General features: G+C 37.1%; 1 protein-coding gene across 8 annotated transcripts in view; it reads left to right on the top strand.

Moving 5' to 3' along the window:
* Window positions 1-13,701: 13,701 nt before the first annotated feature.
* LOC308191758 (uncharacterized protein) overlaps window positions 13,702-16,087 on the top strand; it is a 50,378-nt gene continuing 47,992 nt past the window's right edge. For 4 of the 8 annotated variants that reach the window (XR_013948255.1, XR_013948256.1, XM_080584571.1 and 1 more), the window contains exons 1-2: window positions 13,702-14,187; window positions 15,315-15,336. Coding sequence is in view for 4 of the 8 variants with exons in the window: in XM_080584571.1 (XP_080440697.1) it covers window positions 13,930-14,187; window positions 15,315-15,336 (280 nt within the window). In the remaining 4 variants the exon portion in view is untranslated. The remainder of the gene's footprint in view (window positions 14,188-15,314; window positions 15,337-16,087) is intronic. The other 4 variants (XR_013948253.1, XR_013948254.1, XM_080584569.1 and 1 more) reach the window with 1 other exon arrangement.

Below are 16,087 nucleotides of genomic sequence, written 5' to 3'. Positions count from 1 at the left end.
ATATACTCCAAGCTTCAGACACGAATACACACTCCAATATATTCATAGGTTAGTGGCTCTTTGTTATAATTAATCTCATACCCTTAATCAGTTCACTATTCAGCTCTCTCCACACAAGAATTAGCCCACAGGACTTTTTCAAATCATCAGTTAATTTTTCACCCCACTACAGCTGTGTGTCACCAGCTGCACTCTGTGTGGACTGCTGGAAAGTTAAAGCTCAAGGCAGAAAAATGGGAATCTGTGAAATTATGACTGTGAAAACATGACTTCTGAAAGGAGGAAAACTCTGCTTATGCTCTTTCTTCCTTTCCTTGTAGTCTTCCTGCCTCCTGTGGGGTTATGTTCTTCTGAGGAGATGTGCATCTCTGCATGAAAGTGTTTCACAAACAAAGCTTTCAAGCTCTGTCAAGAAGTACTTGAGGAAGAAGATTCATTGTCTCAGGATGAATCCTAGCACGATGTCTCATTCCTACTGTCTACCTAACCTGTTCTTCCTATACAAAAACCATTCCCAATAAGTTTTCTGTTGGCCAGGTTTAACTTTCCTACTGAGGCAGGTCAAATTCCTCTAGCATTTTACCAGAACAGGCACATGCATGCGTGTACACTAAAACCTGAGAGTCACATGGGATTTGGAAACAGGTGAAAAGAGACTCAGATTTATGAGAGGAGAGCCAGGGATTGGATTTAGGATTCTTGCAGTTGGGTCTCTGAGGCAGGAAAAGGAAGAGGAAGAGGAAGAGGAAAAAAAGGAAAGGAGCTCGATGGGCCATGAGTGTTGAAGGGCACACAAACAGACTGGCTGTGCTGAAAGGCACAGTACTTAGCCCAGAACACAGTGGTCTAGGAAATGTAGTCTTGTGAGCCAATGTGCAGCGGTAAATAAACTGTCTGACCTTGTATTAGTACAAAAGCTGTAAGAGATTTAAGATCTTACAAACAAAGCTGCAGTGTAATACCTCATCTTAAAATGATAGAATTTTCAGAAAAATTTAATAGAATACTCGTGATTCCCACATCCACAACATTACAGTATCATTACTTTTAATTACCAAATGTCACTCCAGCAGCTAAATAGTGTCTTAATTGCCTGATTGCTTAATAAGGAAATAAGTAAAGATTTATTTTTTTATTTTTGTACTTAAGATTTCAAGGGGAAAAAAACAATTATTCTACATTCAATAGTTATTTACTTGGTAATCATCTACCAGTTTTGGAAATATTAGGCTTCAGAGTCAGCTTTGTTTGGGTTAATTGAGTATTCTTAATTAAAATAGCTGAACCCAATCCTTATAACTTTAAATGCAGCCCCAAAGGCAGCACTTGGTTAAAAAAAGTTCAAAGAAAATTAATATTTGAAGTACAGCATATACTCTGTTGGTTTGCCAGTTGAATTAGTACAGAGGTTAATAATCACACTTTAGAAAACATTGACATAAGTTTAATTCCCTTTTTTGGAAGAGGTTACTAGTCAAATTAATTGGTGCCAGTCCCTAAGAAGGGCAAAAATAGTAACTTCATTATTTATAATAGCATTTCACAGAGATAACTCTAAATGCATGAAAAGATTATACTCTCAGAAAGCGCATGTTTTGCTACTGCAGCATGATAAAATTATGTTACACTTCTTCAGAAGACATGTAAATATTATCTGTTTACAAACAAAAATGCTGTTTCCTACTGAAAAAAATTCAAGATGTGCCAAACAAGTAAAAGTTCAAATGTTTCCCAAGGATATTGAATCAGTTACTTTATCTTTTGCCCCTTATTTGATATCTACAAGTACAAATAAAATTTTGTTTTCAAAAATGTGCAGGGAAACAAACGCCACAATGATTCATGAGAAAATGCTCATGAATGCATGTTAAAACATTGTGTGATTTTGAGTCTGGAAGAGAGTATTTGGAAGAGGAGCACAGGAGGTGTAACATGATAAAAAGTTATGAAAATGCGGCTGTCTGGATAGGTTTGTTTATGACAGTCCCTAAGGTGTTTATATTTGGCCCACCAGTACGGAATGTGTTTTTTAGCATGTTTCAAAGCAGCAGGCTTTGAAATGCACTTTGAGATCCCAAGAACACAGTGAAACAGGCTCTACCTATTAGAGAAAAACAAGTCTGTTTTGTAAATAAAGTTTTTGTTTCCTCTGTGCAGAGAGGATCTTCTTTTTTTCTTTTTTTTCCTGGTGTTACAGTAAAAGATCCCAACAATAGCATGCCATATGCTAATTGTTGGGTTCCAAACTACTGTAATCTTTATTCATTGATTCACACTGTTCAAAAAAAAATATTTGCTTCTGCAAACTCTGAATACAGAAGAGACCCTTAGGTCACCTAACCTGACCTGCTGATTTGAGATAATATAATTTAAGCAATTGCATTCAGGTATCCCTTTTTGAAGCCTAATAACTGGTATTTGATTGAGGCATACATAGAATTCAAGAAAATTCACTTCTATTGAAGTGAACATGAAGATACTTGAGATCCAGTATTTTCCTTGATGCTTTTTGCAACTATTGATCACCTTTACAATTTAAAAAGTCTCACTTATCACTCATTTGAATTCCTTTTATCTTTGTATATCAGATTAAAGACACACTTTGTAAACAGGATTTCTCTAGCCTGTGAAGATAAATAACAATCAGATCACCTCTCAGCCTTTTATTTATAATAGATAAAGAATGAGTATATATGAGTATATATGAGTACATAACCCCAAATTATATTATAATTTAGTTTGAAAGACTGTCTATATGTTATCTAATCCAACCACCTGCCCAAAACAGGGCTATCTTCAACAATGATGATCAGGTTCATCAGGGCTTGTCCAGCCAAGTTTTGACTTGAAGATCTTGAGACGAAGGACTGAGATTTCACAGCCTCTCCTGACAGCCTGTTCCAATATTTGCTATCTCTTACAGTGAAAATATTTTTATACCTATTTTTGAATTTCACCAGAATGCTAGTGTTCTGTTACTAGGATGATCAATACTGCTAAATCATGGAACTGACCATGTCCTTCCTGTCTGCTTCTTTCTTTTTGCCATTATGTCACACCAGGTGCATTTGTTGTCCTCCATGGCCACTATGGCTGTCGTATCCTATTTCAGTTATTGTTGTTCAGGATACATAACACATAACGCACAACAGTCTGCAGTCACTGGACTTAGATGTATAGTTTTCACTGTTTGAAAACGCATTTGGTTTGAAGGCTTGCAATTACTGAAAAAGAAAAAAAAACTGAGATAGTTGATTATGGACACAGATTCATCACTATTTGTCATTTTACTAATTTTATTTTATCAACACTATTTTAAAATACATTGAATTTGCAATGGCAACAAATATATATTTAGCTTTGCCTTACTCACAAAAGCATTTGATAACATTTTGCCTAGCACTGACTCCTGAAAAACCTCAATATTATTTGGTGGAAATTGTCAAAGGACCTGCTTTAATCCATTTAATGTATGTTCTGTTATTACTGTTCAGTCTTACTTTAATATTGTAATGCCATGGGTTATTAAGTCTTTACAAAACCCCTTCACATTTATGTAAACCATAACCAATACCTTATTGGCAAAATACAGTATTCAGGTTTTATCTCATACCCTTTTTTCAGTAAAACCATGTTTATTGACATTAATGATATTCTTGTACTTTAATTCTTTATTGACTAAATCATAAATCAGCATTTTCAATGTTTTCCTTTGGTCTGACGCTAGACAAAGTAATCTGCAATAATCATTACAAGTGTTCTGTTTAAGTAGTCACAGTTTGTGCTTTTGCAGCCTTCTGAAATTTACCTATTCATCTGTGACCTAACAGTAAAAATGATTTTGTAAATATCAAAACTTATTGCCTTTCATATTACCATAATCTGTGGGTGCCTACTTTATGTAATTGTAATTGAAAACTAAAATCACTTTTCCCAATATTAGAATGAAAAATAGAATAACAGAATCATAGAATATCCTGAGTTGGAAGGGATCCACCAGAATCATTGAATCCAACTCCTGGCTCCACACAGGGCCATTCAGAAATCAGACCCTATGTCTGAGAGTTTTGCTTCTTGAGCTTGGTGCCATGACCACTGCCCCTGGGAGCTTGTTCCAGTGCTTGACCACCCTGTCAGTGAAGAAACTTTTCCTAACATCAGGCCTGAACATCCCCTGTCACAGCTTCATGTCATTCTCTCAAGTCCTGTCACTGGTCACCAGAGAGAAAAGATCAGTGCCAGTCCCTGCCCCTCTGCTCCCCTTTTGAGGTATTAAAGTACATGAGGTATTAAAGAAGTCTATGGATATTCAGACTGCTACTTTTGAAAAATACTTCGCTATGATAATATGATGTTGAATATAAATATTTTAACCACATTCTTTTAAGGTAAATGGTACATAATTTAGGTTATCTCCATATGACATGATTGTATTGTATGTATTACACTAGTAAGAATTTGGGTATCATTAAACACTTTATAAACTGGATAGTGATACAAGGCAGAACGTCCTTTAGTTTAGTTTATTATTTGATATACATAGTCCACGTTGAGGTCTATAACTTGAAACTATATTAGTAAGAATTAAGTAGACGGAAACATTAGCTAAGCTAATCTGCAGTGAAATTAAAAAAAAAAAAAAGGCTATTTTTTATCTTAGTTGTTTTATATATATATTCATTAATCATTTTAATTATGCCTCTTCTATTAAGGAATTTGATATAAAGACACGAAAGCTCAAAAGGTTTACCTCTGAGTGCCAGCTAGATATTAGTACTTCAAGACAGAAAATCTTTGAACCATTTGAGGATTTCCCTGTGGTAGCTATTTCTTAAATAGCCTTCTGGTTCTTGTTATCATTGGTGAAATCAAACCAGAGATGCATGAAAATTAGAAAATGATCTTTGCAGTGTCAATGCTTAGAGTTCTATCCTTATAGGTGGATAAAAAATGCCAGTTTGGGCATTTTAGGGTCCCAAGTCTTATTAGAAGTTAATATTCTTTAATCATTCAGAAACAACAGAAGACTTGGTGCTCTGATTTCCTGCTTTTTGTTGACATATTTGGCATCGTGGGTAGATCTGACAAAGGCTTGTGGAATGAAGACAAAAATGGAAGACAAAAAGAGTGAGTAAAGGGAAACGGGAAAATCAGATATTTGCAGAGCTTAGAAAGACTTCTTCCTTTCTGCTCTTACTAAAATACATTGAGGACCAAACACATGAGTCACCATGCAAGTTTGGAAACCTGAGTGGTTTTCAATGAAATTTGTTTCATTCAAAGAATGAGGATTTTAGCTTTTCATTATGACAGTCAGATTGAATAACAGGAACTGAGGATGTGATATATTTGTGCTAAATTCCAGTGATTTCCAGGAACATTTTTTTTTTGTGGCTGATAGCTGTTGCATATTACTGCTTCATTCACTGTTATTTGACTGTTGCTTGATTATCTGAAAGCATGAAACTGCAGAGAAATTATCAAGAGAAGAGAAAAAATACGTTATCCAGTCATTCTTCCATGAGTACAGGATTGTTCCTAGTTTTTCATTCTGTAGTTCAGAAAGAGAAAGAAAAAGATTTTTTGGCTAATTGGAAAGACTGAAGGAGTAGTTTGATATTCTGTAAATTGTAAATCTAAATCATTTACTCTGTACAAAAAGAAAGTAAGATAATACTGCTGGATAAAGACCAAAGGATAGTCATATGTTAAAAACTTCTGGAAAATAACGGCTGTGTAAACACCTTGAACATTCCAAGTCATTAGACTGTTCAGCCTCAATTATTTAATTGTTCAGCAGGGACAAATACTCAAAAAGAGTTAATACATGTCTATTTAAAGACATTTTATAATTTGACAAAATATGAACTTGCATTAGTTAGAATGTAGCAAACTACTGTTCACCTCCAATTCTAATCAGTAATTATGTAGTTTATGCAATAAGAGTATTTTTTAAGAATCAAGATGCTGGAATGAAATAAAACATTACTATGAAAATACTGCCAGAGTTGTGGCAAGGAGCGAGCTTAGAAACTAGTTCCCAAGAATATTGGAAGAGAAATGTGCAATTAATCACCCTTAATTGGCAAATGTATCATTAACATAAATTCATTACCCAAGGTAAGTTCTCACTACCTGGAAGTACTGACATTTACTGAAAAACAAATTTTGTCTTTCATTTAGTCTACAAATACAGTAGCTAATGGTTTGTGGTAGAATATATAGTATAGTATGAGAGTATTTTAGGAACAGGATATTTCAATATAAATTGGTAGATGTCCTTTATTAAAAATATTCTCATAGGTAGATGATATGTTACAAAAATGCACTTAACACAGAATGTATTGGTAACTATATATAGAGATATATTTCTAATTTAATTAAAAAGAAATCTTCAACTGGGATACTAGTTTCACATTTGTTTAATGTCTGAGGAACACCTGGCTTTTGAGGTTGATATATAGATACTCATGGCTTTACATACTCAGTAGAAATCATCAGCACATGATCTTGCATCTGAATGCTGAACAAAATCAGTATTCAGTCAACCAATAATGAAGGGATATTGCCAGATGGATCCTGCCAGGTGTTAGCAATTAATTAATTATTGATATATTTGGGGAATATTTAAAGGGATATTGAAATATAGAGTAGTCTTCTTGCATGAGATTGCTGCATTATATTGATGGCTGCTGATTATATGAGTTTTCCTTTTCTGCCTTACACAAAATGTTCAAAACAGATCCTTCTGAAGAAATCAAAGACATGCCTTCTGGCAGGCTATTATGTGTCCTGTCAAAATCAGGGTTTGAAGATGATTTCAGATTGTGTTTTAAATAGGAACAATGATCACACAGAAATGCATTTTCCATTCTCAGCTTATTTGCAAGGTTTTCTCTTCTCTCTTCTTTAAATGCATATTTCAATATGAAGCATAAGGCACTAATATAAAATAAAAATAAAATTTAAAAGTGCAACTTCTTGTTAACGATCTGATTATGTTTTTAAAGTGCTGAAGGACAAATAGAAATGCAATCTAACCAACCTATGATTTACAATATATGATATAATAGTTCAGCTGACACCACTAAAGATTGATGCTGTCTGTTTCACGGAGTAGGGACAACAGTAGAAAAGCCACCATAGAGGCTTTTTCATACTTTACCGGTAATGCAATGTTTGTCAAGCTTGTCCTTGGTACTGTAGTTCATTCTTTGCCAGCTCAATTTCAGAGTCTCACCTGGATGGCAAACAGCAGTGACAGTGGTTTTTGTGATATGAATATTTGTCTATAACATCTAACCTGTGGAAGCTGGGCATAGACCACTTCATAGGTTTCCAATCAAATTTAGAACTGATATAGTGATGTGACCGAATGAACTTAAACACCACATTTCATTTTTGTTACTAGCTGGTAAAACCAATGAATTTTATTTTATTTATTTATTGCAACACCTGAAAGTGCTCTTTGAGCCCATCTCTGCTTCAATGTACCTTTGAAAGAACATTAAAATAGTTAGGGCGAGACACAAATTCCACTTCTGTAAGAAACAATCTTCACAGATTTTCCTTTCATTGTATCTTCTTTGTGCGGAAGAAGAAAAGGTGGGATTAATTTCCCCTAATCTTGGCATCTAGAATTTAAGAAGGCTAAGCCTAACCTAGTAAAATTTGTGTTCTTTTTCAATCAATAGAGAAAAATAGGCACATCCTATAGATGTGAATAATTAATTTGACCTATCTTACAATCCTCTTTAACACTGAAATGATTCTCCTTCTGGATCTTTACATTGTCTATGTAAGGAGTCCTGGAGATCTTACTTAGTCTTAGTATATTCTTTGTACTTTCATGTGGTGAATTATTTTATCCCTAGATAACTTGAAAATATTTCTGTATTACTTCAAAAAGAGCTCACAAAACTTTTTGTCTAATGTTATGCTGCCCATGAGGGAAGGATTTTCTGTCACTTCATCATTTTAAACCAGTTCATACCTTTCTATAATAAACACAACAGTGTGGAGAGAAATTCTGAGGCTCATACTCAAGTCATGTTCAAATTTGGTGGCTCACATTTCAGGGAGGGTCAGGCAAGAGGAAAGATTCAGTTCAAATTCATCTGTCTACACATAAGTATCTGCACAGATGTCTCCCAGTAGAGAGATCTGGGCATCAATTTCTTTGTCCAGTGAGATTTTACATGCCCTAGGGTCTCCTGTGCAGGATCTCTCTACGGTTCTTCAAGGGCATGAGTCTAACATACATCTTATGTCACATCTACAGATATACCTCAGGGTATCTCAAATGACCATAGATGTTTCTGCAGTTAAAATTAATTCTCTAGGTAAAATAATCAGTGGAACCTAAGGAATAATTCAGCTAAACCTAATTATACTGACTGTGTGATTTTGTTGCCCTAATGTAGGCATCCACTAGGATGCCCAGTATTATCCAAGACATCTGCAGGCGGCCAACAGATAGAATAGAGGGCTTATGGGAGGGCTGTTACCTTCTGGCGCACAATTCCGCTGCGAGGCTGGATATGATCAGCTGAACTGCTTTCAAGGATCTTCTGAATTTATTGAGTTAGCTTCCATTGGCTTTAATGAGGTGTTGAGATTCCCAGCATGGGAGTGAATAATGACATATAGACTCCTAATGCTAAGTGTTTTAACCTTTAGCCAAATTCTACTCCTGAAAGTCTATAATGGTGCCCATTAGTTTCCAGACTTCAGAGCTCATGTTCCACACTTCCCAAATCACATCAAAACTTAAAAGGAAATGGACAGAATCAGAATTAGTATTGTCCCCTATCTACTTGTTCAAGCTAGGAAGACAATCATGGGGTTTCATGTTGGTGCATCACAGCAAAGGCGCTAGAAAGCCACCGGGCATCTGGAAACTCCCCAGGAATAAGAATTTCTATAGCAGGCATAGAGTCAACATAACTAGCTTTCTCATCATCTTCCCCCTTTTAAAAATAAATAAATAAATAAATAAATAAATAAATAAATAAATAAATAAATAGATAGATACCCTTGTCTGTGATAAAGTGGACATGGACAGCACACTGCTCTGCTCCAGTGACTTCTTGGCAAGATTTTAGTCCTCCGGGGCTCTACCTAACTGTAGCAGCTTGACCAGTCCTGGAGTTCTCTTTTGTAATTCTGAAAGTTTAATTATATATAGAATGCATAATGATGTCTGTGTTTAAAGCTGCCTGAATATTTGCATCCTAGAGGGCCATTCTGAGTGCCTTTGAAGACTCAGTGAACATATTTAGAGAGAAGAAAATAACTCTTCCTATAAGAAACAACCACAGTGCTCTCTTTTTGAGCCTCAAGACTTAGAAGGAGAAGGTGTGATATTTGGAGCTATTCAGACTAAACTAACTTCCATATGGCAACATCTTGAAAATTAAGGATGTGGCATCAACAGGGTGATTCAGAGAGTAGAAACGGAGAATTTAGTCTGGCTGTACCATCAATGGGGAGATTTAGGAGTCCCTGAAAGATAAAAATTCCACACACATACATCAAGACCTTAAATAACTGAGTTTGAGATATGTCACTCCTTGAAGCCTATGTGACTGAATCAGAAATGGACATTAGATGCCTGTGTCTATTCCATTGTTTTAATGAATAAAGCTAATTGGATGTTTCCCTTTTTACAGCTAAAGGGGAAAATGAACTTCTGAATAAGTGCTTCATGTCTAGGTTGTATGCCAACGGCACCTGAGCTGAGATCCTGTGTTGCTGCCAGCAGATGCAGTGGTCTCACGCAGCTACTGGGTTCCTCTTCCCTTCCTGCTCCTGCCTCCCATTTTTCAGCTTGCCTTCTCCTTTACCTGAGCTCTGGCGCTCAAAATAGGACAGGAACTTTCTTTTCACAACAGCAGATCAAGTCTCTCAATTTTACCTATCGTAAAATACACACAACTGTGACTGTTCCTTCATACTGAGACTAATGGGATGGAAGAGCAAGCTCCATATTATTAAACTCTCTTACTCTCCAAAAGGGTCACATCAAAACAGCTTGCTGGGAATGGCCTTTAGTCTGTGCTAAACTCCTAACTAAGCCAGGCTATAGATAGTCCTTCAATAGTACCCCCCCTCCTGCTGTGTTCATCCATTGTGCTACCACGTGCAATGAAATCGCAGAAGCAGAGGAGAACAAACAGCAGAGTACAATTCTTCAGCTCATTGACTCACTCTTTCTGCTTGACTTACTCGCTTCTTACAGGCCCTGGGTTTTTTATTTCCACCCTGGAAGTGGTTAAACAAATTCTCAAAGGAGAATCTGTGTTACAATTTCTGGTTGCAGGTACATTTCTGAATGACTTACTGAAGCTCAGTCTGCATTTGGCAGATTGCTAACATTGTAAAAATATATAGCTTTATTAAAAATTCCACTATTTAGTTGTTGTAATTCTTTTTTATTTCTCAATGTCCATGTTTTTATTTCTGTGCCCATGTCTGATTTAATTCTGTATGTATGCAATGACAAAGCAATTTATCATTATCTGTAATATTGTATGAAATGACATCTCACACTCTTAAAGGTAGCTGGCAACTGGTCCTGAGAGTGTGGTCATGCCATCACACAGTGAATGTCATTTGCACTGATTACACAACCTTTTCCTACCTTTGCATACTTGCCTTGATGCAGAGAATTGTGTTTTTACTTTAATGCTCCATTGATTATCCTACTGGCCTGAACAGAGTCAGGAACTGAACCTGTGTGATAGTGTGTAGGGTGGTATAGAGTCTCTCCTGTTTAAAATCAGGCATGTCTGTTATCAGCAGTATTAAGAATTAATGGAAAATACTTGAAAATGCCAAATGTGCACTCCAATGCATTCTTATCTGACACTGAAATGGGATATAGTCTAAGTGAAACGATCTAAGTCACAAGAAGAGTACTGACGGACATGACTGTAAACAGCCAATTTTGTCTTCCACCTTTTTTACCAAATGAAAAAATGAGAACAACAAAATAAACCAAATCAAAACCAAAACCAAAACCCCAAGAGTAAAACTGCCTTACTGTGTGTCACACTGTGGACAAAATCTAAAGGCAGCTCCATATTATGTCACACAAGGCACCTCTTTTCTGCAGTCATCGTACTCAGGGTGCATTTTCAACAGACTTCTTGAAGTAGAATATGCTCCATGACAGAATTTCTTCTTTTGATACTTTTCCTGTAAATTTCCCCCAAATTTTTAAAGCTTTCATGCTTTTGCACTTGTGCACAAGTTATTCCAAAGGTAAGGAGCTTTCTCAAAGTACAGCTGTCCTATTGCACCAGTGTTTTGTGAGACAAGTTAATTGCATAACATTCCGTGGTTTTGTGTTGTTGTTTTTTATCCCTGAATCACCTAATCTCATGTAGAATTTAAACAGTAAGCAACAAATATCTGAAGCAGTAAATAACAAATTAAATCATATAAAATTAATTCTTCTCACATTTATAATTTGTTCAATGTATGTACGTATTGAGAATAATGCCAGTGACATGTAAATGCAGCAGAAGTTTATTTAATGAATGATTAGTAAACAATTCACCACTGTCTCTCTCATTACCTGAGCTAAGATTCAACAGAAATGTACCATAGGTAGAAATACAGATGCAGAGCAGTGAAAGAATATTAAATCAATATGTACAAGACTCATATTGAAAAGGCAATTTTAACTTAGGCATTCATTTATTTTTGAGTGCTTTGCTCAGCAGCCAGACAGGTTTGTTGCTATTGCTTTTCCTATCAAATCGACAAGAAAAAAAATCCTACCTCTTATAATTTAATTTATATACATCCAGTGTATGCATTTTGTGGTAGGATTAAAAGATATTTTTAAAATCTTAAAATCCACCTTGAATTATCCATATTGTCATGGAAAAAAAATGTATTTAGAAAGTCATGTTTTAACCATATTTGATATTAGGTTGTTTGACATTTTTTAGCTGAAAATGCTTTGACTTGTAAGATTCAGAAAGTGACCAATTTTTAAAATTAAGACAAAAAAAAATAGTTTTATCTATCTCTGATATATACAAGTAGAATAAACCATTTTCCCCCTGTTTTGCTTTGTGTTTTTTTTTTCCTGCTAGAATTTTAAGTTCCACCTGCAAACATATCTTGATATACAGTGTATATCTTGCTATATTGCATATGCATTAATGTAGCTTTTTTTCTTTCTTTTTTTTTTTTTTTACTTTAAGGCAACTGCATTGAATTATACCTGATGAGAATCAAAACTATTGCATGTAATTGTTTTGAAATGGAAATTTAGGGGGATGGTTGGACCAGATGATCTTGGAGGTCTTTTCCAACCTTAATGATTCTATGATTCTGTGTAGTTTTATGAAACAGGATATATGCCAATATGTCACCCTGAATAGAGGTCTTAAAGTAGAATAGAATGAAAGAAATTACATGAATTTTGCTTTAAATATTAGGACAAATGACTACACTTCCACAAAGCATTATTAACAAAATGACCAGATAACAAGAAAATTTAGACTCAGGTAGAATAGACAATACGACAGTAAAACAAACATGTTATTAAGAGAACTTGATTTGGACATCCAAAGTTTCCAAAGAAAAGATACCTGAAACTATAGCAACAGTAATTGGGAACCTTTGTGTCATCTTCTGATTGAAATTAATGGAGATACCCGTCTCGTAGATAAAGCTGATTAACTTTCACATTAACTAATGTGAGAGGTTTATCAAGCTATATTTGTAAAGGTTTGCCAAAATAGCATGAAATCAATCAATGCATAAAAACACTCATCAAATGCCCACTAAAGCCAATGGGAAGCTTTACAGTGATTTCAGGGAGCTTTACTTCCAGTGTGGAAACATAAAGGTCCTCACAGAGAATAAACGCTGGTACCAGAATCCTATATTTATTTATTTATTTGTTTGTTTGTTTGTTTGTTTGTTTTGTAAGCAACAGTACACAATTACACAGTAGGTTGACTCTGACACTAACTGCTCATCTGTTGACTGGCACTCCAGATTTTCAAGAAAAGGTTCTAATTATGCCAGTACAGTCATTTGTACTCTTACCACTGACTCACCTGCTCCTGGTGCGACACTAACATTCCTGAAGCAGAGGAGTGCATGGTGGCAATGACTTCGATAACTCCCTGTTTTTCTATACAGAATGAATTGTTTAGCATTGCTTGAGTTTGGAATATCAGCTAATAACAGAAGGGATAGTTAAAAGAACTCATGGTTGGCTTGCAGGGATGTTTGCATTTGGTAACATGATTAGTGAAGCATATATATAGGAATTATTGAAAGTGAATATAAAATACAAAAGACGTAAAAGTTATCAGATATATATTGATAAGTGCATATAAGTTTCTTGGGTTTATGTGGCAAGGGCTTGGTAGCAGGGGACTGCAAGGGTGGCCTCTGTGAGCAGAGCCCAGCAGCTGCCCCATGTCAGATCAGAGCCAGCTCCAGACGACTCCAAAGGGGACCTGCTGCTGGCTAGAGCCGAGCCACGGAGTGATGCTGGGTGGGCCTCTGGGAGAGCTGGTTGAAGGAAGGGAAAAAATGGTGTGCTACAGAAGCTGGGAGACAGGAGTTAGAAAATATGGAGGGAACCAGCCCTACAGCCCCCAAGGTCAGTGCAGCAGGAGGGCAGGAGGTGCTCCAGGCACACAGCAGCATTTCCCCTGTGGCCTGTGGAGAGACCCCTGGTGGAGCAGGCTGTCCCCCTGCAGCCCATGGGTCCCACATGGAGCAGATCTCCACGCTGCAGCCCGTGGAGGAGCCCCAGGTGGAGCAGGTGGATGTAGCCTGGAGGAGGCTGCGGCCCATGGAGAGCCCCCGCAGGAGCAGGCCCCGGGCCGGAGCTGCAGCCCGTGGAGAGGAGCCCACGCAGGAGCGTGGGGTCTGGGGGGAGCTGCCGCCCACATGTGGGGGACCCGTGCTGGAGCAGTTTGCTCCTGGGGGATGGACCCCGTGGTACGGAGCCGTGTGGGAGCAGTTCTTGCAGAGCTGCTGCCTGTGGGCAGCCCCCCAGGCTCAGTTCGGGAAGGACGGCATCCCGTGGGAGGGACCCCATGTGGAGCAGGGGCAGAGAGTGACCATGAAGGAGCGGTGGAGATGAAGCGTCAAGGACTGACCACAGCCCCCATGACCCATTCCCCTGCACTGCTCGCGAGAGAGGAGGTAGGAGAGGGTGGATGGGGAGGGGTCAGTGGGTAGAAGCGTGTTTAGTTTTCTTTTAGTTTCTCACTGCTGTAGTCCACAAATGATAGGCAGTAAATTACATTAATCTCCCTATTCTGAGCCTATTTTGCCCATGACAATAATTGTTGAGTGATCTCCCTGTCGTTATTTCAGCCCCTGAGCCCTTTTCATCATATTTTCTCCCCTTTTTTACTTTGAGGAGGGGGAGCAAGAGAGAGGTTGTGGTGGAGTTCAGCTGTATAGCAGGGTAAAACCAGCGTAATAAGATAAATATGCTGCACTAGAAAGAGCAAATCCACTGATACTTAAATAAATAATTAATCGTTACTGAAATCTTGAATTTTTTGCTTTATCTGATTTAATAAATTATGCAGTGAGGTCCAAAAAGTCACTTAAGGCAGTATAACTGATATGTGGAGCTTAGCCTGGGAAACTAAAGAAAATTATAATACATTGTTTGATTAGTTTCTGTCCTGATTTCAGCTGAGATAGAGTTAATTTTCCTCCTAATAGCTGGTATGGTGATGTGTTTTGGATTTAGGATGAGAATAATGCTGATAACACATCGATATTTTAGTTGCTGCAGAGCAGTGCTCACACAGCGCCAAGGACTTTTCAACTTCTCATGCTGCCCTGCCCGCGAAGGGAGTAGGGATGCTCAAGGAGCTGGGAGGGGACAGCCAGAACAGCTGGCCCAGGCTGGCCAAAGGGATGTCCCATAGCATGTAGCATCTTGCTGAACAATAAAACTGGGGAGGGGGAGCACTGCTCGGGAGCGGTGCTGGGCATTTGTCAGAGGGTGGCAAGCAATTGCATTGTGTATTCCTTGTTTTGTATATTCTTTTATCATTATTATTATTTCTCTCCTTTTCTGTCCCATTTAACTGTCTTTATCTCAGCCCATGATTTTTTACCTGTTTTTGTTTGTTTGTTTTTGTTTTGTTTTGTTTTGATTTGATTTTCCCCTCCATCCTATGGGAGGTGGGGAGGAGTAAACAAACAGCTGTGTGGTGCTCAGCTGCCTGCCGGGTTAAAGCACAACATTTCCAACCTTAATGATTCTATGATTCTGTGATTCTAAATAAACTTTTTTCCTTTGGTAATAGCAAACCTGCTGCTGCTTTATAGGTAAGTAAAAAATCATCCTAAAGTTACAATTGCTTACATCTCTATCAACTCCTCCTTGTTTTTCCCTAAGAATAACCAAGACATTTCAATTTTGCTTTTATTTGACCTTAACAGAATTGTTCTCTTAGCTCTGCAAACTCTTTCATTTATGTTTCTTAGGCAACATAATTTGCTTCAGTTCACTTCTTACACACATTTTGACATTTGTCAACTGGTAAATAAGACCATCTAGTAAAGGTAAATGAACAATCATCACTGAAAAACTTTCTTTCCTCTTGTTGATTAATCCTTGATTAATACGCTCTGTATTGTAACTCAGGTATCACCATTTTGCCTGTGGTGTCATGCTTCTGAAAACAATACAGATCTGAAGATTGTTTTGCTCTTTCTTGCCATTTTCAAGTCTGCTTTTCTGATTTTCTCATTACAGACCTGTTTGCATTAGTCTGCACCAATGAAAGCAGAATTGTTTACTATTTACAGCAGAGTCATCTCTAGGCTTATCTAAAATTCATTCAGACTAACACTTTGTGGCACTTTACAGAAGTTAAGCTGTTTTCTTAAATAGCTTCTCAGGGTAAAAGTGGCCTGTCTTAATCCCAGAGTTATTCTCAGTAGCAAGACAGACATTGTGAGAAACTAAATGGAAGCCTTCTAAACTGTGGATTGTGATGCTTTTGAATACCATCATCACAATATTGAGACCTAATATTAGCCAAACAAACATTAGAGATTTCTTTTATTGTCAAGT

This window comes from Anser brachyrhynchus, assembly GCF_964034855.1.
Source record: "Anser brachyrhynchus genome assembly, chromosome: 3".
NCBI classification, from domain to species: domain Eukaryota; kingdom Metazoa; phylum Chordata; class Aves; order Anseriformes; family Anatidae; genus Anser; species Anser brachyrhynchus.
This window is presented reverse-complemented; position numbering and strand designations above follow the sequence as displayed.